Source organism: Anarhichas minor, unplaced genomic scaffold, assembly GCF_050575085.1.
Source record: "Anarhichas minor isolate MPS153535 unplaced genomic scaffold, ASM5057508v1 ptg000051l, whole genome shotgun sequence".
Lineage (NCBI taxonomy): Eukaryota > Metazoa > Chordata > Actinopteri > Perciformes > Anarhichadidae > Anarhichas > Anarhichas minor.
Window position 1 is genome coordinate 5,207,737 of NW_027466497.1, and position 20,034 is coordinate 5,227,770.

Genomic DNA, 20,034 nt, shown 5'->3' on the forward strand with positions numbered 1-20,034 from the left:
GCAAACTCGAGGCTTCAAAACGGCAGACCACAAGCCAAAGTGTGACGTCAAGGTGACTACGTCCACGTCTTCTATACAGTCGATGATTACAAGCCGGTTCACTCACATGCTTTGCATATGAAAAGAAAATCCATTGGCGCTTGCCTGAAGGCAGGCTCAGTAAATGCTGGCTGTGTAATATAGTGATACAATTACAAGAAGCGTGGACAAAGAGGATACAGAGAGGAAACAGCCTGGAAGAGTAAGAGAGAGACGGTGGAGACCTCGGACATGAAGGATGCCACTCCGCGTGGCCTTCAGCGGCACACAGCCTTCGTTTCTCATCACACTCGGACGTCCTATTATTTATTGACGAGTAAAAACGATGACAGCATCTTTTCAAAAGCAACACATTAATACAATCCATAATCACGTGGCCTTGGCTGTAACATGGTGTCGGAGAATGTCCTCCACTGGGGAAAGGGAGAACTGATCAAGAGTTATGGGAGTCGCTTTTTGGGATCCTTACACTGTGGAACGTAAAATGTGCTTCAATGCAATTATGTAATTTTCACTTGCATATGGATTTCCCAAAGCAATACGATAATTGCACTTGTTTCCTATCTAAATTTATTTAAAGGAACACTGAGAACAAGGCAGATCGCATTATTAGTATCGTTAAAAAAAAGACACTGCTTCCAGAAAAGTCCTAACCCACACTGATCAGATTATATGGCTCATGGTAATTAGTGATTATGACGCAATAATAGAATAGAAGAGATGTTACGATCGATTGCAATGTTTCAATCTCTCATCTTTTGTCCCAGGCTTCCTCTCTTCATTCAGTCACACACAAACTCATCCAATCAGAGTGGTTTATGCTCAACATGCTCCTGCTTTCACACTCAGCAGTTCTTCTTCTCAGAAGCCCTTCACGGGAGTGATGTGTTTGGGCGACGCTCTCTTCTCCTTCTCATTACAGGCATGAGTGAGTCATTGAGGCCCACGCTTGACCTTATCTCTGGACTTTGAGAGGAGGTGATTAGAAAAGTCTTTCTGATAGCACCCAGAGAAAAATGTGTTGGGAATTCGAGGTCCTTTGTCTTTCATCTAATGGATCTAAAAAAGTTGCATTTGCAACAGACGACTCTTGAGAGAGAAGGAAAACTTTAAGTGTCTGCTTTGCATTTCCAGGTTTATGTTCCATCTGGGAGAATATGCATATCAGCGAAGAGTCTTAAAAGTGTTTATTGACGGTGCAGAGTGTTATAAATCCACTGTACTACAGTTGGGGTATGCTTCATTCGCTATCTCACTTCCTCCGGAGGAGCGCTAAATGTTGCCTCACCAGCAAACACAGCACTTCCAGTGCATTCAGTTCATGGTTGTTGAGGTAATTTGGCTTTATGGACATTACAGTCGTGAGCAAAGGTAAAAAATAAATGTATATGTATTTGTGTGCGGCTCAGATAAGATCACTCGCAAAGCATACAGCTTGTGTTTAATTTTCTTTGCAGCAATAAAAAGGACAAACTGTATCTTCAAGATATATTATATTAAAAAACATTGTGGCAATGTTCTTTGATGCCATTGTAAGAACCAGTACCTTTTCAGGCTTCCTGTGCCCATGGGCTTTTTAGAACAGAAAGGGAATCAGTGCCTTCCTATGTTTAGGGTAGTCTTCGAACTTAGCGAGGTACCATCTGGAGAAAGAGAGAAAGAGGGAAAAAGTTTCTGTCGTTAATACAAGTATTTGCTTCAAAGTGTGAACCACACCATAAAAACCTGCTTACTGTGTGTGTGTGCGTGTGTGTGTGTGTGTGTTATGATTCTTACTTGTGATGGGCCACAGCTCTGCTGGCGAGGACCACTGTGGTAAATATGGCAAAAGCTGAACTGTGAACGGAGTGGCCAGCCAGAGCGAAGCCTGCCCACTCTGTTATCTCTCCTAAGAAGTTGGCTCCGGACACATATTCAAACATTCCGCCTGTGGGTGGAAGACACAGGGATCAGGACAGGTATGCTTATCCTTTCATACGTCCACTGAGGCAAAAACAACCCAAATATTTCCCTCTGGAAACCAGAATTACATTCCATCTTATGAAACATTTTTTGGGAAATTGTCTTATTTAGCATAAGAATTCTTGAGTTGTAGCCAAAAACACAGTGACCTTTGACCACCAAATTAGAATCAGTTCGTCTTTGAGTACAAGAGGATGTTTGGGCCAAATTTGAAGAAATTCCCTCCAGACTTTTCAGGGTTATCCCGTTCACTAGAATGGTACGGACGGACGCAGAGACGAACGGACAACCTGAAAACATTAAGCCATCGGCGAAGGCTGCTGCTGCTGCTGCTGGCACGAAGGCATTAAAACATAAAATGGGATGAAGTTCGATTTGATTTTGAACAATTAGGGATGCCCGATATATACTGGGCCCGATATTGGGAAATGTATTTTATTATGTATTATTACGATAATGAAAATATAGCCGATAATTTATCAAACTAAATAATAGAAAGCTAAATTACTTTCATTGAAGCTATGGAATATTAAATCATCCATCTTTGCTCGCTACATAGCCTTCTTACCCGCAGGTTTGCATAATAATCCACAGGTTATGAACTTCTTTCTAAAACACCCAAAATGTAGGTATCGGCCTAAGAAGCAGGTAATGATCGGCTATCAGTATCGGCTGAAAAAAATTAAATAAATCCATATTGTGCGTCCCTACAATTCAGTACTGAATGAGTTCTGACATTTCAACATTCTCTCAATGTAGTTTAAAGTCTGCACGATAATATAAACTCAAATGGCATCCACACAACAAGCTCCACAGCTCCAGTCTTCTAAATATGTGTTAATCATTTTCGAGAGCATAGCGGAAAAAAACAAGAAAGAAAAAAAACAGAAACGGACACAGCACATCCTGGGTAATAACAACAACCATAGCCGTAAAAAAAACAAGGAAGTTATTTTTTAACAGAACAAAAGTGTTAAAAAACCGGAATAAAGTGCAAAGTGCACAGATCTTATCAAACACACCTCCTCTATCGTATCTTATGAAACCTCAGTCTCCCAAGATGCAATGTGAATGCCATTTCTCTCAATCATAAATCATACGCGAGTCCATTTTTCACACTCGCAAAATTAAGTTTTTTTGAAAATCACCATTCCAAACATAACAGTTCATTTCTCATACTCATTGGCAAGAGATGAGCTTGTTGCTGTGAGCGGATCAGGAGTAACAATGAAAGATGCTTTTCCAATATGTGTCGAGTTTACTGCATGACCAGAAAGAACGTGTTGAATTACGGATTAAAAGACTTAAAACTGATTACAAACATCAGCAGAAAAGCTGTGCAACTCTTCCCTGGAATAATAGAGAAACTGTATATAAGACCTAAGTCTGACACTGAGCGAGCAATCATGTGCACTCTCTAAACATTCGTCCCAGACCTCATGTTTCAGTTCTGCATTCAGCTGAGCACTGCCTCTTTGACTGCAGGCCATTTGTCGCGTTGCTACCCTCCATGTGAAAATGGCATTCTTGGCTGAGGGGATTCCAGACGTGCCTGGAAGTTCACTGGGAGCAGCGCGGCTCACAGCTTCCTCCCGCCTCGCCCCTTCTCCGCTTTATTTTCCTTGAGGGTCCAGGACGGATTGTTTTCAACAAGTTCACCGCAAGTTCAGGCTCAAGGTGCTATTGTTGTGACTATGTTCTTAGTCAGGGTGGAGCCCCTCTCTCTGTGAACCTGTTGTGATTACTGATTCAGTTAGGAAAGGGAAAATCTAATTATGTGATCCAAAAAAGCAGCACTTTTCGCTTTTCCACTATATTCAACCCTCAAGATTATTTGTCAGAAGCAGTTTGGAGATGGGAATCTTGCTAACCCCCCCCCCCCCCCCCCCTCTTTACTTGTCACTTCTCATAGAACATGCATCTATTTTCACACAGTAAAAAGGTCAAACACTCGACAGAAATATCCACCATCAAAACATTCTCTCCGCTGTTTTCCCTGTGAATTGTTTGAAGAATTTTCAGAAATGTTCATTTGATACAAGCAGAGTGATATCCCTCGCCCTAAAAGGAACAGCTCCATATTTTGGGTAAAATAAGCTCGCTTGTTTTCTTGCTGAGATGAGAAGATTGATACCGCTCTCATATCAGTGTGTTCAACATGAAGCTGGAGCCAGCAGCCCGTTAGCTTAGCTTTACACAAAGACAGCTAGCCTGGCTCTGTGAACCTTTAGTTTCTACACTTTGTTTCTGTATGGATTGAACAAACAAGATATATAAACACATACATTAGCGCAGTTTAGCTGTGCTGGTTGGCACACTTTGTTCTGATTCCAGTGTTTATGCTAAGCTAAGCTAAGCTAACCGGCTGCAGCTTCATATTTACTGTACAAACACGAGCGTTGTATTGAGCAAATAAGCAATAGACCGGGTGCTTTATTTAGCGTGCATCTAGAGTCCGTCGACAGACATATATAATGTCCATGTTCCCGTGTGGGGCTGGCTTCCTGTCTAACATGATTACTATAAACACTGTGCGGTTCTGTGTCAAGTCAAGCAAAACTACACACACACACACACACACACACACACACACAAGACAAGTACTGCGAGTCAAGGCAGCAAGATCCCTTTTAAACACTAATGTGAGGGTTCGCAGAGGGCAAGGCAGGGAGAAAAAGATAACTATTGACAACCTGTGATTCTGCTTACAGTGGGATTCTGTATAATCACGCGACCGCACTGGAAAATTAGCATCTAGCGCAGAGTTCTGTGCCATGACGTGATTACGGCTTTCTTGTCACCCTACGACGGTGGTGGGGAAAGTGGAAGCATCTCAGTGTAGAATGTGGCTTTAAAAAGGAATGTTTCACCCACAAAATGACCATTTGTATAGTAACTACTCACCACCCCATGTCACCTTGTATTCTTGAAGAAAACTTTGTTTATCTCGGCTGCCTCCACGGTGAACGAAGAATCGAAAAACGTCTTGATGAATTTCAGTAAATGAGGGATGCTTTAAAACAGTAACTAATATATCAAAACATCTGTTTACAAACTCTCACACATCTTGTGTAGCTTAATCAAAGTCTCATTTATCCAGTTAAACACATGCATCTTTACTAAAACGTTCATATTTAAAAACTTGCACCTAAACAGTCTCATGCTTACACATGAGCGTTCCTCATCTATTAAATAACAGCAGGGAGATAATGCAATATGATCATTTATCGTTTTCAATGGGATCATAAAACAACATACACAATTACGTTGTCTAAATTCATAATAACAAGCACACTAACTTTATTTCTCAGAAAATCTGATTATTTTTGCACTTAAGTTCTTAATCAAATAAGAAAATAGTCTATTACTTTAAAAAGTATAGAATTTACACAAGAGTATACAAAACCATCTGTTTTTTCATATAGACTATCTATGTATTTATTTGATGACCAGATAACATGCTGTATCGTGACGTATGGGTTGTTGACGTGAAAGATTGTGATATTTATCACCATTTTTAACGATAATCTTACTATTATTATCGAGATATGAAATGACCTATGTATCGCTACAGAAGATATTGGCCCAGCCCTATTTAAAATAGTAAAGTTATAGCGGAGTGCATGCGTTTTTCTCTGCTTTTTGGTTCGTCGTTCACTGTAGAGGCGTGCGAGAAAACGTTTTCTTCGAGAATTCAAGGTAACACGGAGTGAGTAATTGATGTACAAACGGTCATTTTGCAAGTGAAGCATTACTTTAACAGCGTCCTGCATTCAAACTGAATAATACTCACTCTGAAGAATGGTCCAGTTTGTTAAATATGAGTATTTTTATATTATTGTCACATTTTGCTCCAGTAACTACTAACTGCAGCCATCATAGATATAAGAAAATCAGCTTCTTTCCTCAGGCTGTGAGAATTCACCCTCCACACATGATAAAGTTTCACATGTTTTTTGTGTTTTCTTGTGTAGCAAAATGGAACTGCAATCTGCATTTTGTTGTACAATGGCAATAATATAACTTGTAAAAGTACAATATTGTCGAGGCATAAAAGTGCAAATGATATATAAATGCAGCACTTGAATAAATGTTTATTATTGTACACTTCTCATCAGGTTTTCCTCTTTGAAAGTTAGATGCGCTGTGACAGGAGGAACAGACGTGTTCGCTGTGGTGAGAGTAATGATTGGGTCCAGTGTTTTCAGAACTAAAGCCCTTACCTGTGGGGATCTTGTAACCGGTCTCTCCGGGCTTTCTCAGGTTCCTCAGGATGTGGTCAGAGTGCACATTCACCAGCCAGCCGAACAACCACAGTACAGACCCTGAAGACCAACCAACCAGAAGCTGCTTTAGTACGACATTTTGTAGAGAAATACTTCTCACACACTACTTATTTGCCTTCTTTCCAAGAGTGAGACGAGCAGATCGATACCTCCTGGTTCAAATCTTTATGCTAAGCTAAGCTAATCGCCTCAGCACTACATGCACAGACACGAGCCCGGTGTGAGTTCAGTGTTCTTATCCAACTCTAAAAAAATAAAGCAAATGAGCATGTTTCTTTAACATTTCTATAATAGTTACAGCATGTACACAAAGTATTCATTAGTATTGTTACTGCGTTGGCCTACAATGCTTACAATAAACTCATTACATGGCACACTGCATGAATAAAATAAAATATAGATATATTCTAAATTGACTGGTTCCTGCGTTAGCTTGAACAGCAAGGGGAGCCAAGAAAAACTGCTGAGCACTTTGAGGTTTTGAAAGCGTGGGAGGCACCTGCAGCGGAGCAAAACCAAAAGAGGAAAATGGCAAGATGGGCAAAAGAGTTTGAATGACGGCTATGTGTTTAAGCAAAGTCGTGCCATCTCATTTAATTTAAAATAGAAAAAGGGAAGAGAAGAGGACAGAGGGGTAGTAGGGATGAACTGGAAGAGATGGCAAGAGGTTGTTATCCTGACTGTGCATCGTACTCTGTTCCTCCATAAATCAATAAAGAACGTTTCAGCCAGTGCTATTTTTATACCATTTAACACTAATCTGCACACACTAGATTAAAACACACAGCAACTTGTACTTTCAGTAGTCTATCAACTAAGTATTATTTTTTTTTTTTTTTACTTCTACTTGATTATTTTCGTTACAAATGAAAATGTTTAACTGGAGCATTCTTCTTATCGTGTACACACCACTGCACCCTCTCTTATCCTTGTATATTATTGTAATTGTCAATATAAAATATGAGTTTTGCTTTTATTTCTCCTATGCTAATAATGTAACACACATTGATGTGATACTGCTTCAATATTTTGACTTTGTATCTCAAAAACATGACTTAGTTTCTAAAAGAGAACAGTTCATCACATAAATGCGTAAATGGCCTTCCATATTCACCAAAACAACAAAAGCAAGTGGAAGCCCATGGCCACAAAAAATGATGACAGTTCTCAATATTTTGAGAATCTAACTCATTATTTTGAAATACTAAGTCATTATTTTAGGATATTAAATCATTATTTTAAGATACTAGGTCATTATTTTGAGACACTTGAAACACTTGGCCATTACTTTGAGATACTAACTCATTATTTTAAGATAGTTTCTCATTATAATGACTTACTTTTTTTAAATCCATCACAGTGGCGTAAATGAGCTTCCATACAAACCAGATCCATTTTAAACATCTCATGCAAAACACAACAATTCCCATTTCCCTTGCAGAAAGAGAGGTCGCAGACACAGAACACCAACCTGCAATGAAGCATGGATGTGTAACCCAGTGTGCCGGGTACTCAGCGTAATGGCTCAGGTACCTGATCTGCATGTAGCCATTGTACATGCAGAAAACTATGGCCAGGGCAAATGAGGCGAATGGTGTTGGTTTACCTCCTCGGATTAAAAATGGATAAATAAGGGACCTGCAGCAAAAAAAATATATATATATATATAAAAATGAAAATATAAAAATGAAAATGCACAATATATACAATGAAATATAATAATATTAAAATTAACTAACTGCATCTAATCATTCAGATATTTATTATATTATTAAAGTGTCTTCCACGTGCTTTGGCAGTCACTTAGTGCTGGTGAAACACTTTAATACACCTCCAGGTGTAACATCATTATTTAATCGATTGTAATGACTTACCTCTGGACATAGTGGCAGAAGTACATGGCGATGAGCAGCTGGTTGGGCAGCAGGGAGGTTTTCGCAGAGGATGTCCAAACTACCAGACACACAGGCACCAGGATCGCAGGCAGCTCCTGGATGAACCAAGCCAACCGGGCGTTAACTGGGAATCCATATTTGCTGGTAGCATACCGCCCGTACGGGACGTTTTCGAAAAGCAGTGTAACAAAACTGCTGGCTGCCATGAAAACCATCAAGTAAGCCAAGCAGTCCAACACGTACAGCTCCTCTTCCTCCGAGGAGAAGAGCCAGGAGAGGAGCGCGTCCATCATGGGCGGAAGCGCTAATGTTACAAAACTAATAATACAAACAACGGAAATGTTACATGCAACTATTTGATAACATGCCGTATTGCTCGCTACCACTGAGGTAAACACTGGAGCGCTATAGGTGGACACACGCGAGTGACTCACGCGTTCCCGATGCAGCACCAATCACAGCGTCTTAACATACAGGGAATATATAACGTCATTGGGTCTCATCAGCCAATCAAAATGATCGCTTCTCCATCGGAGTTATTCAACGTGGTGTGGTGTCTGATGTCATCAATAAATATTCATAATTGAATTTGAATATATCCCCTGCTGTAAACAATGACCGGGTGGCGCACTAATATAACATTTTAAATTGAAATAAAATATATGCTTTGTACTTTATTTGACATCCAAGCTGGAATAAACGCAATTGTAACCTGATATATTTATTTAAAAAATAAATAAACAAAATGAGTGAGTATTTTTAAGTGCGTTTTGTTAACAGTGTGATACTAGTATGTTGCACTAAAGGAATTAAAATAGTCTTATTTAGGTGTGATACTTTATCACAATTGATTATTTTATTTCAGGCATATTTGATGGCCACCTCGACAGGGGTCCTGATTCACGTGCGTCAGAGGTAACACGTTTCGAGGATACAACAAGCGTCGCAGTTCATCGTCGCACGTTCACCGGACTCGCATTTTCGTCCGAGTTTTAGGCTACAATTCTCGGCGTCCAGACCACCACGACGCTCCGCAGACTTTTCTCCAGAGTCCTCTGCTTTTCCAACAACAACAACAACAACATGGGGAAAAGAAGCAGGCAGCGGCAGAAAAACCAGAATACTAAAGGGGACGACAGAGACAACGCAGTAAGATTCACACTTCTGCAGCTGCAACCTTTTGCTAATGTTGTGTGTGTAAAGTGCTCAACAGGCCTCCTATTATGTTACCTTTTTCATTTACTGAATGCAAAAGGAGCCGCGACGAACACGGCCGTGTATCTCACAGGTTATCTTAAACTTAAGCGTGCGTAGTTATGCTGTGCTATGCTAACCAGCTGCAACTTCACAGAGCTCTACTCTTAATGACATTTAATGTAACTTTTCTCTCATGCAAAACATGCATTTATATCTACATTAGTAGGTGTTTTTTCCAGTTATGTCTACACTCACTATTCAGTAGATGTGTCCCATACATGCTAATGACTATGCGCCTGTGTGTTCAGGGCTGGGGGAAAGGCTATGCTGACATTGTCAAGGAGAATAAGCTGTTTGAGCACTACTACCAAGAGCTCGGCCTGGTGCCTGCTGGGGAGTTTGAGCAGTTCATGGATGCAATGAGGGAACCGCTGCCAGCAACCATCCGCATCACTGGATACAAGAGGTGAGCCGGACAGATTTGTTACCTGGATTCAGACAATGAGTCCCGCTCAAAGCCATGCAAGATGCTGCACGATTAACATACATTTTCTTGCTGGAAAGTTAAGAAAACATTGTAGTCTTTTACATTTTTCACCTTTTGAATTCCCATATTTTTAGGATAAACATAGATAAAGTCCTTATTATAAGTTCACTACTGGTGTTAAGCTGCAGGAGACAGTTAGACCGTGTTATTTAACTATAATTGATTAAGATTGTGTATGATGATAGATGTGAAAGAGTAAGGCATGACTGACAGTTGCTATGTAGAAGTAAACTCACAGTTTTGCACGTGTACATCACCTGGATCCACGCTCCAATGTTTGTCAGGGCTTTGAACTAATTGTGACTTGGATTACTGCTCCCTAATGCAAGTTGTTGTCCTCCTTTCTGTCTTATTCCAGCCATGCCAAAGAAATCCTCCACTGTCTGAAGGACAAATACTTTAAGGATATTCAAGAGGTGGAGATCGATGGTCAGAAGATTGAGGCTCCACAGCCTCTGAGCTGGTAGGACCTCTTGGTTTACTCAAGGCTAATAACACCCAGATTCAAAGCAGAAGCTCAGTACACATTGTGGTGTATCCTCTCCAGGTATCCCGATGAGCAGGCCTGGCACACCAACATGAGCAGGAAGATCATTAGGAAGTCTCCCCTGCTGGAGAAGTTCCACCAGTTTCTGGTCAGCGAGACCGAGTCGGTGAGTCAACACAAACCAAACGGAAAGTTCTATTTAAGTTCCATGTTGAAGAAGTTAAAACGGGAGTATTGCAGGTGTTCATATTGTCTGTATTCACAAAATTCACCTTGGATAGGGAGTTGGGGGGGAAAAAACAAGGAAACTGAATTTCAGCATCGTTTTTGTTGTTGTCCTTTCAGGGTAACATCAGCCGACAGGAAGCTGTCAGTATGATCCCTCCTCTCCTCCTGAAGATTGAGTCACACCACAAGGTAACAGCACAGACTTCTTTGAGGATTAAATATAGTATATAAGGTTTTTTTCTCCCTCGTGCCCCTTTGTTGAACACTTTCCTTTTGGCTCGAAAACAGCTGATTTGAAGTGTTGACATGCATTTGTTCCTGTGCAGATCCTGGACATGTGTGCAGCTCCAGGGTCGAAGACAGCCCAGCTGATCGAGATGCTCCATTCTGACATGGACGTGCCGTTTCCAGGTAAGGAAAGCTGCTTCAATAACTGATTTCTTTGTATGTGATAGGAAATAAAAGGGAGATAATCAGCAGTCCCTGCCACTTAACAGTAGTTGACATTTATCTGCTCCTCTACCTCCAGAGGGCTTTGTCATTGCCAACGACGTGGACAACAAGCGCTGCTACCTACTTGTGCACCAAGCCAAGCGTCTCAACAGCCCCTGCATCATGGTGGTGAACCACGACGCCTCCTGCATCCCCACGCTCAGGATCGACTTGGACGGCAAGAAGGACACCCTCTTCTACGACCGCATCCTGTGTGACGTTCCCTGCAGGTCAGCAGAGGGCTGCCTAATGCGTCTGTGTTGTGTCTGCGTCACTGATACGTGTTGGAGGGCTGCAGGAGAGTTAGAGTTTGGAAGTCTGTGGAGGAAGTGGATGATGATGGAAACATGGTTGATGAGCTCTGCTGTATGTGTGGGGGATTGGCGGGAGATTTTGTGTGACAGATGGAGACGGGGCCTCCGCCCTGTCGGGTCAAATGCCGCGTATTTACAAGTTCTTACAAAGGGCTGTTAATATGTTTCTGTTCTTCATGATCCGGTACGGGGTTAGTGGTAAAACACATCCTCCATCCTCTTGAAGCCCAGCAGCATTTCATGGCCAAAACAGAACTGCGTTTGTTTGCAAATGCTGTCTGAGTTTAGCCAGCTGTGGTGCTGAAGCCAGGAGCTCCTGCCAAACGCGACAGAGGGCGAGGGAGGGGAGGAGAAGCGCTGATGAAGATGGGGAGCGACAGCGGGGATGTGAACAGTCAGCTAAAGCCCGGCGTTTAGACAGATTGTGCTTGGCAGACATTTGTTTGCCCTGTGAGAAAGTGGTGGTGGTGGTGGGGGGGGGGGGGGGGGGGCATCTCTGGGTGGTTCCAGTGCCTCGGGCCAGACTGAGGATGTGTCTGACTGCTGCTGCTGTCTGCTCTGTGTTCTTTAGCGGGGACGGCACCTTGAGGAAGAACATAGACGTGTGGAAGAAATGGACGACCAGCAACAGCCTGCACCTCCACGGGTGAGTGGGGGGGGGGGGGGGGGGTTTGTGTTTGTGCTTGTGCCTACGTAACAACATGGGAATTCACGCACTTGTGTGGTAGACCAAATTGACTAAAGGACAAGGGAACGGAGTGTGTTCTTGTGCTGCTAATTAAAAAAAGTTAGCAGTACTACAGATGTGTGTGTGTGTGTTCACCAGGCTCCAGCTGCGAATCGCTGTGCGCGGTGTTGAACAGCTGGCTGTGGGAGGGAGGATGGTCTACTCCACCTGTTCACTCAACCCTATAGAGGACGAAGCTGTCATCGCTGCACTGCTGGAGAAGAGCGAAGGTAAGAAGCACACACAAACACTACCAGGGTCGTACAATTTAAGCAATATCTGTTGGACTTTTTATTCAAATGAAATCACATTTTCTTTTTTCTTTTTTTACATTTACATCTAAGACATCCACCACAGATATCAGATTAAAAAGATGTGACAAATGCTCATCGGAATTTTCTCTTTTTGTATAAAACCCAACAATATTCAGCTTATTATCTCAAGGAAAAGCACTAAATCGTCTGAGATCCTGAAAGCAGAACATTAATTGTTTCCAAAATTGTCCAATTTTTTTCAAACGATGCTGGTTAATATTTCAATGAGATTGAAACTACTGGCAGAGCTGTTTTCTATCACTGGGAGAGGAAGGAGGCAAGAAGAAATTAAAAAACAAAGATAAAAGGGTGCCGCTCAAAAAACTCTGTTTACACTTTTTCTATTCAGAAGATTATTTCTTTTACTTGAATTTAGAACGAAGTACAAGTCTGTATGTTACAAATATCCCACTTTGACAATAAATATTAGGTGAAATGTAGGTTGCTGCTATTAAGACATTTTGAGGTTCTGAGCTTTGCTGGGAGGAGATTTTAGTAACTGGACCTCATTGAGTTTTCATTGAATACTCTGCTGTGTGTTCTATTGTAAAACTGGTCGCAGCAGCAGAGTTGGAGCACATTCGGTCAAAAGCTGTAGAGCCAACTCCACAGTTTAATTCACTTTTGAGCTGCTTAATGTAACCGTATATTTTCTATGAGCGGTTATTTAACCTGTAATGTCTTTCCTGTCCCCATTGCCAGGAGCGTTGGAGCTGGTCGACGGCTCAGCTGATCTGCCGGGGCTGAAGTGGATGCCTGGGGTCGCTGCCTGGAAGGTACTGCAACGTTTAGTCTTTGACGGGCATCGCAACAAACAGCAAACCATGAAGGAAAACGGTGTTTTGTATGCCGGTGTTCTGACTGTGGATTGCTTTCATTGCACGCTTTAACGGTTGCCGTCTCTGCAGCTGATGACCAAAGAGGGCCAGTGGTTCTCGGACTGGTCCGAGGTTCCGAGCAATCGTCGCACACAGATCCGCCCCACCATGTTCCCGCCGACAGACCCAGAGAAACTGGCCGACATGCATCTGGAGAGATGGTATGTACACCGCTCGTACTGTGCTGTTATTTCATGTGAAGGATGCAACTCTAAGACGCAAACGTTTGGCTCGGTTCTAACAGCTTGGGCTGAAGGCTCTACAGCCAAAACGAATGGGGGGCGTGGGGAGCCTTTATCCAAATAATCTGTGTGTGCTTTTGGTGAGTTCGGTAACAAAGGGGCGATTTATAAATAATTTATTCGTCTAATAAGAATGTTCCGTAGGTGTTTTTTTTTTTGTCAGTTTATAGAAATGGGAGAGATATTTTCTAGCTACACAAACTCTTTCCCTCCCCAAACCCTTCGCTAATTTGTCTCATAATTTTGTCTGCATGTGCACACCTGCACTCTCACTTAACGGTGGGTGATGTCATCTGTACTCTGCAGCTTTTACTCTTAATGCTCAGGCGGGCTCGATGCCGGCCAGCAGAGGGAAGCATTGTCATGCGTTGGCTCGGCATCTTTTTTTATTTAACGCTGGAGGGAAAAAAAATATCCATGTTTATCTTCACAGTAGGTGGCACCATAAAACTGAAAGCCGTGATTTATGTGTGTGTGTGTGTGTGTGTGTGTGTGTGTGTTTACACTGTCAGTATGAGGATTCTGCCACATCACCAGAACACAGGAGGTTTCTTTGTGGCTGTGCTGGTGAAGAAAGCCCCCATGCCTTGGAACAAAAGATATCCCAAGGTACATCCTCACAAACGCACACACTTAATGGATGATTGGATTGTCTCTCTTACACTTTAGGGAGAGGGAAATGGAGCAGGATTCAATGTATTATGCCCCCCTCTCCCCCTATCCCCCCCCTCCCACAATGCATCATTCACCTGTTACTAACCACAGCTGGGACTTCTTCTCTCTTCTCCCTTTGTCTGCTCGCCTCCCTCCTCGCCGTCTCCAGCTGAGGAAGGACGTCTCGTCCGGCTCGGCGGCCCAGACTGAAGGCTCCCTGGCGGCCTCGACCCCCGCAGACGCTCCCCGCCTCCCAGAGAGTGCTGCGGGGGAGGGGGAGGGGGGAGGACCGGAGGGAAAAGTAGACAAGGAGGCAGAGGAGGAGGCACCCAAAGGAGCTTCCTCTGCCCAGGAGACCACTGCAAAACAGGGTGGAGTGTGTGGGTGAGTCATGTTGGTGTGGTGAGCTAATAAACAAAAGGAAAACCTTGAGGACGTCTCGAGCCGTTATAATAAAACGATGACATTGCTTTTAATGAGAGATTACTCTTTGGGTCCTGAGGAATATGCAGATTTGAATGAATTTCCATAATTTACCATCGGCCATGTCATCATTAAAGTATTAGAGTATTTTTAATTTCAATGAGTAAATTATTTGAGTCATAACTGAATGTCTGTCTCCTCTCAGGCCTCCAGCCTCCAAGAAGATGAAGCTGTTTGGATATAAAGAAGACCCCTTTGTGTTCCTTACTGAAGAAGACCCCGTCTTCACCACCATACAGTAAGTGTCTCTCGTGTATTAGACATGGACATTCAACATTTTTGGCTTCTCAAAACACTTGTTTTTTTGCGTCTGTTTTCTCTAGATCTTTCTACGATCTGTCACCCAACTTCCCCAAGCTCAACGTTCTGACCAGGACCCACGATGGCAAGAAGAGACACTTGTACATGGTGTCCAAAGAGCTCCGCAACGTGCTGCTCAATAACAGCGAGCGCATGAAGGTGTGTGTTTGTTTAGGAACAGCGTTTAGATAATCACACACACTGATGATGGTGATGACAAAGCCCTTCCTTCAATGGAAATACGATGAACAATAGGTACAACAAATCAATGATCAATTATTTCCTGCAGGCGATGCATCTAGTATTGATCGTTCTATAGAGTGTAGCCAAACAAACTGCATTATGTTCATTACACAGTGTGCAGGATACAGGCATATTGACTTTGCATTGGTACATTAAGTTATTTTCGTAGTGTGTGTGTGTGTGTACATGTAGCAGCCTAACAGATGGGACCTTTGTCTATCCCAAATCCCTCTGGTCCTCCACCCAGTAGCACCTGCACAGGTGGCACTGTGTGTGTGTGTGTGTGTGTGTGTGTGTGTGTGTGTGTGTGTGTCTCAGTCTCTTTGTTCTCCTCATTGTGTTTGATGCATCTCACTCAATAGTCACTTTCTATGGGGCTAAACCACAGTGAGTTGCATATTTCCACAATATTACACATTCTGGGTGTGATGACTGAAAAACAAGGCCTCTGTTTACTTCCCTTCCCCCGTTATGACATCTATGGAATTAGGCTTTTTCGCAACATTGATCGTTTAGAGCTACGGTGTGTATATATAGTATCTACCTATCTATTTTATACTTGAAAGTGTCTTTACGTCCCGACAGCAATCAATAAATCCAATTCTCTGACATCAGTCACAGGACTGTAATTAGCCCGTCCAATCATTTCATTCTGCTCGTATGAAATGATTGGATGGGCAACCTACTGGTGTGTGTGTGTGTCTAGCTGCTAGCTTGACAGCTGTGAGTACTAACAATAGCCATGTTTGTTTGTTGACTTGACGACTTCCTCGCTAGATTTAGCAACTCTTGGAGCTAGTGATGCTAGTGCTAGCTACTTGTCATTGGAGTTTGCAACACTTGACTGAGGTTTTAGGTTGGACAATTTAAAAAAAAAAAAAAAAATAAGTCTTGCGTACTCTTGCTGGTTTCTCCAACGTTGCCTACACAACCTTTAATATTAAGAGATTTTAATCTATTTCTCCCAGATTAATATTCTCATATTAAGGTATTATAGAAGTTTATTGTTCTTTCTGCTTTACTTCCCTTAGTTTAGTAAAGAATTCAACGTGGATATTTATTGTTGTTGTATTTTCCTCCCACTCGTGCTGAGACAGCAGAGAGCGTGTCTTGTACAGGAGATGCCTTGAGCAAAGCCGTTTGTTGAACATCAGTACGTAATTACAAAACACAGTAATACTAAGGGACCACACGCAACATAATTAGTCCTTTTGATTTCGATGGCCACCCTTGGTCATGTTTTCAGGAGAGATATTAATTAGTGCCGTTAAAGTCTGTAGGATTTTGGCATCGCTGTTGTTTTTGTACAGAGCAACATGTCAGCTCGCTTCTCCTTTGTTTGTTTCTCAGGTCATTAACACGGGCGTGAAGGTGTGGTCTCGCAACAGTGATGGAGAGGAGTTTGGCTGTCCCTTCAGACTGGCTCAGGAGGTAAAACACTTAACAGTTTATTAATCAGAAGCTGTATTATTGTGAAAACGCGACATTCTCTCAGAATCTTCACCCCGTAGCTGCACGTTCCCATAATCCTCTTGTTGTATGCAAATGAACCACGTGATTTGAAGTGCAACACACAGGGATGCATGGTTATATGCATCGCTTATATTTCTAGGACTTCAACACCTTATATACATATTCAATTTGATACTTCATTGTAAAAGCAGCTCTTTTATCAGAGTTCAAACGTGCAGTAAGTTTTTCTCACTATCTTTACTGTATTCATCAGAGTTCACACTCACGAATACACTTCGTTAATTCGTTTCGTATGCACCATGTAACCATAAAGAATCTGGATTTATTATGCGAGTCTGCAGAGTGTCAAGCGCATCTCCTCTCTGCCCAACAAGGGTATCTACACTCTTCAGCCGTACATTCGCTCCAGGATCGTCCGAGTGAGTGTGGAGGACATCAAAGTGCTGCTGACCCAGGAGAACCCCTACCTCAGCAAACTGGAGGAAGACGCCCACGCTCAGGCCAAGAAATTGGGTACGATTTAAATTCCAAAACACACACACACACACAACATGTTTTAAATAACCACTTAAAGAAAGCTAAAGCTCTGTCAATAATATTAGTACAACGGCTTTCTTTCTGATGCAGAAACACAATCATTTAGGGAGCAGTCTAGAGGTTATGGTAGTGGATTTGTGACTGGAAGGTTTCTGGCTTGGCCGGCATGAAGTGAATGAGTAATGCTCTGTCCTCCTCAAATAACGGGTGCTGGGCTGCCCTTGAGCAAGGCACTGACCCAAAAACTGACAAGAGGAGCTGAGCGGCTCCAGCATAAAGAAAGCCGTAGCTACACTGGTAATTGTCAGATATGTAGGAAAGAGCACATTAAAATGGAATAATCTGTTGTTGCTTGATAGTTATGAATGTTGTTGTTCTCTCCACAGTAATGGGTAGCATTGTGCTGAAGTACAATCCCAACACAAAGTAAGTAATATTTGAAGTGTATGCATGTTTTCTCATTGTTCTTTTTAAAGTGATATCCTAGTTTTTTGGTAATTTCTGACACCTACCATTACTCTCTGTCAGTAAGCCAGAGGACCCGCAGTGTCCCATCCAGCTGTGTGGCTGGAGGGGGAAGACGTCCATCCGAGCCTTCGTGCCCCGCAACGAGAGGTTTCATTACCTCCGATTGTTAGGCGTGGAGGTCTTCAAAGAGAAACAGGGCCTCGGGCAGAAGGGGAAGGATGGAGAGATGGAAGGGAAGGAAGAGGTGGAGGACGAGGCGGGAAAGAAGGACGCAGAGAAGGAAGGAGCAGCGGAAAACGAGGCAGAGCTGAACTTGGAAAATGAGGCAGAGCTGGACTTGGAGAACGGTGATGAAAACGGATCATCAGAACCAAAGAAGTAGCAGCTGAGAACGTGGAGGCGGCGGTAGAGAGAAAGGAGGACTGACTGAGAGCTGTTGATCAGGTCAAAGACCACGTGGAGGAGGAGGAGGATGGGCCTCACCACTGCATAGATGGACTCCTTTTGGGATTTTTACTTATTTGATCCCCTCCAGGAGTTTTAGTTAAATGGCTTCTTATTTTATCTTTTTTTGGGGAATTTTTTTATATTTTAACAAACCTGGCATCAATTATTTTTCCCGTTGCTCATGTTTATAGAAGTTTAAATTAACTGCCATCTCAATTTCTACACCTGTAATCAAGCAGAAATATGGAGTTGATTAAAAGCGTTAACTGTGTCATCATCGCCTGTTCAAATTATTTGGCTTCATGCTCATTCTTGATCTACTGAAGTATTAAAGACATGCTTAGGAAGGGGCTGATTAAATCACATTAGACATAATAAAACGTTCATGAGGAATTAAATATGAAGTATGAACCTCTAAAGCAGTGGGAAATAAAGTGAGTACTGCTGCGCCCTGGAGCACTGCTAGTTTTAGTTTAACTACTCCTAATACCACATTAATAAACAAAGTGACATTAATATTAACTACATTTTACTATTCAGTTTTCAATAATGATACGGATGAATACATGGGCTGCATGACTACATGTATTCATATCCATATGCTGTATATTCAGCTTGTAGGATTTACGTGACATACGTAATAATTAAACAGTTTGGTGCATTAAAGCTACAATAGTATAACAGCCTGCAGCGATGTGTCCGGAGGCTGGAGGAGTATAAACACGGCTCCGATGGATTAACTCTGCAGCTCTGACTGTCCGTTGCAGTCGGTTGCTGTTTGGTGGCTGATCCAAACCACACAGCGATGGAAGTGGAAAGAACAGAATGGATTATTGAGTATATCCTCTGCTGGGCCTTTTGTTTTTCCACTCAAGGATGAAGGTACCGCACGGTTTGAAGTGTGAGTTTTCCAAGTTCACAACAGTCAGAAACAAAGACAGTTAGGTGAAGCTATTGACAAAGTCAACAATAAAAGATATTTTATGTTATTGTTATATATTTGTTTTTAACAACTAAGATAGGGAAATTAAAACCACAGGGCTGCCCCCTCTTTGTCCATTAGTCGACTAATCCGTTGTTTTTGTCCTCAACTGAAGATTTCTTTAGTCGATGAGTAGCTCTTTACGCTGCTTTCACGCCGAGTTATTTTTATCCTAGAAACACATGAACACCAGATTTAATGAGGTTCTTTTGTGTGATTCTTTGTGAAGATCTGTCGATGAAATCGATTAGTCGACAAAATCATATGAGTGTTAGTCGAATGAGCCTTTTGTTGAAGAGCAGCCCCTTAAAACACAGAACCACGAACGTCCTGAAGTGAAGATCAAAATATGGAAAAGTTGAACTTCCCACGACAGCGGCAGATATTTGCCGCATCTTGTCAGCGGTTGTTGCCACGGAAGCTGCGCCGGACGGACAGACAGACGTCCTCTGCTCCTGTTTATCACCCAGTGCTGCTGCCATGACGACAGCCGTCATGACAACCAGCCCCCTCACCTCTCGCTGGTGACGGTTAGGGAACAGAGGACAGAGGGACCACAGAGAGCATCACTCCTCCGCTCTCCTCTTCATTTTCTTCTCCCAACTCCCTCCTCACGTCTCCTCTTTATCCTCTCATGTCTCCCTTTTTTTTTTTTTTTACCTTTTTTCGTTTTTGTTTTACTTGATCTTTCACCTCTAAAGTGCACGACAGTGGGTATTGCCATGCAGGGGGAGCGGCTGTCATGTCAATTCCCCTCGGCAGTGGATATGCCAGTGACTGTGCTGCTTGCAGAGGCAGAAGGGGGCAAGAGGAGTCGATGTTCGGGTTACATGCTAGGA

General features: G+C 42.5%; 2 protein-coding genes across 2 annotated transcripts; one reads left to right on the forward strand and one right to left on the reverse strand.

Annotated features, from left to right (window-relative positions):
* Nucleotides 1-1,463: 1,463 nt before the first annotated feature.
* Nucleotides 1,464-8,584, reverse strand: srd5a1 (steroid-5-alpha-reductase, alpha polypeptide 1 (3-oxo-5 alpha-steroid delta 4-dehydrogenase alpha 1)). The gene is made up of 5 exons (XM_076112650.1): nt 8,162-8,584; nt 7,759-7,925; nt 6,225-6,326; nt 1,816-1,966; nt 1,464-1,682 (listed from the first exon to the last, which is right to left on the reverse strand). The coding sequence occupies exons 1-5, from the start codon at nt 8,473-8,475 to the stop codon at nt 1,616-1,618; spliced, it is 801 nt and encodes a 266-aa protein (XP_075968765.1). The 5' UTR covers nt 8,476-8,584; the 3' UTR covers nt 1,464-1,615.
* Nucleotides 8,585-9,098: 514 nt separating this feature from the next.
* Nucleotides 9,099-18,484, forward strand: nsun2 (NOP2/Sun RNA methyltransferase 2). The gene is made up of 19 exons (XM_076112648.1): nt 9,099-9,331; nt 9,688-9,845; nt 10,285-10,389; nt 10,474-10,579; nt 10,759-10,830; nt 10,968-11,052; nt 11,171-11,363; nt 12,019-12,093; nt 12,274-12,404; nt 13,191-13,264; nt 13,397-13,527; nt 14,121-14,217; nt 14,432-14,646; nt 14,891-14,983; nt 15,069-15,204; nt 16,639-16,719; nt 17,136-17,274; nt 17,685-17,724; nt 17,827-18,484. Exons 1-19 carry the CDS (start codon nt 9,266-9,268, stop codon nt 18,146-18,148), a joined length of 2,319 nt encoding a protein of 772 aa, XP_075968763.1. The 5' UTR covers nt 9,099-9,265; the 3' UTR covers nt 18,149-18,484.
* Nucleotides 18,485-20,034: the final 1,550 nt, after the last annotated feature.

Excerpts from the sequence above, each read along its gene's own strand:
- srd5a1 (XM_076112650.1), bottom strand. The coding sequence starts at position 8,475 with ATGATGGACGCGCTCCTCTCCTGGCTCTTCTCCTCGGAGGAAGAGGAG. Across the intron at positions 1,967-6,224 it reads CGGTTACAAGATCCCCACAG|GCGGAATGTTTGAATATGTG; the intron begins GTAAGGGCTTTA and ends TTCCACCCACAG. Across the intron at positions 1,683-1,815 it reads AGAGCTGTGGCCCATCACAA|ATGGTACCTCGCTAAGTTCG; the intron begins GTAAGAATCATA and ends CTCTTTCTCCAG.
- nsun2 (XM_076112648.1), top strand. The coding sequence starts at position 9,266 with ATGGGGAAAAGAAGCAGGCAGCGGCAGAAAAACCAGAATACTAAAGGG. Across the intron at positions 9,332-9,687 it reads GGGACGACAGAGACAACGCA|GGCTGGGGGAAAGGCTATGC; the intron begins GTAAGATTCACA and ends CTGTGTGTTCAG. Across the intron at positions 17,275-17,684 it reads CGCTCAGGCCAAGAAATTGG|TAATGGGTAGCATTGTGCTG; the intron begins GTACGATTTAAA and ends TTCTCTCCACAG.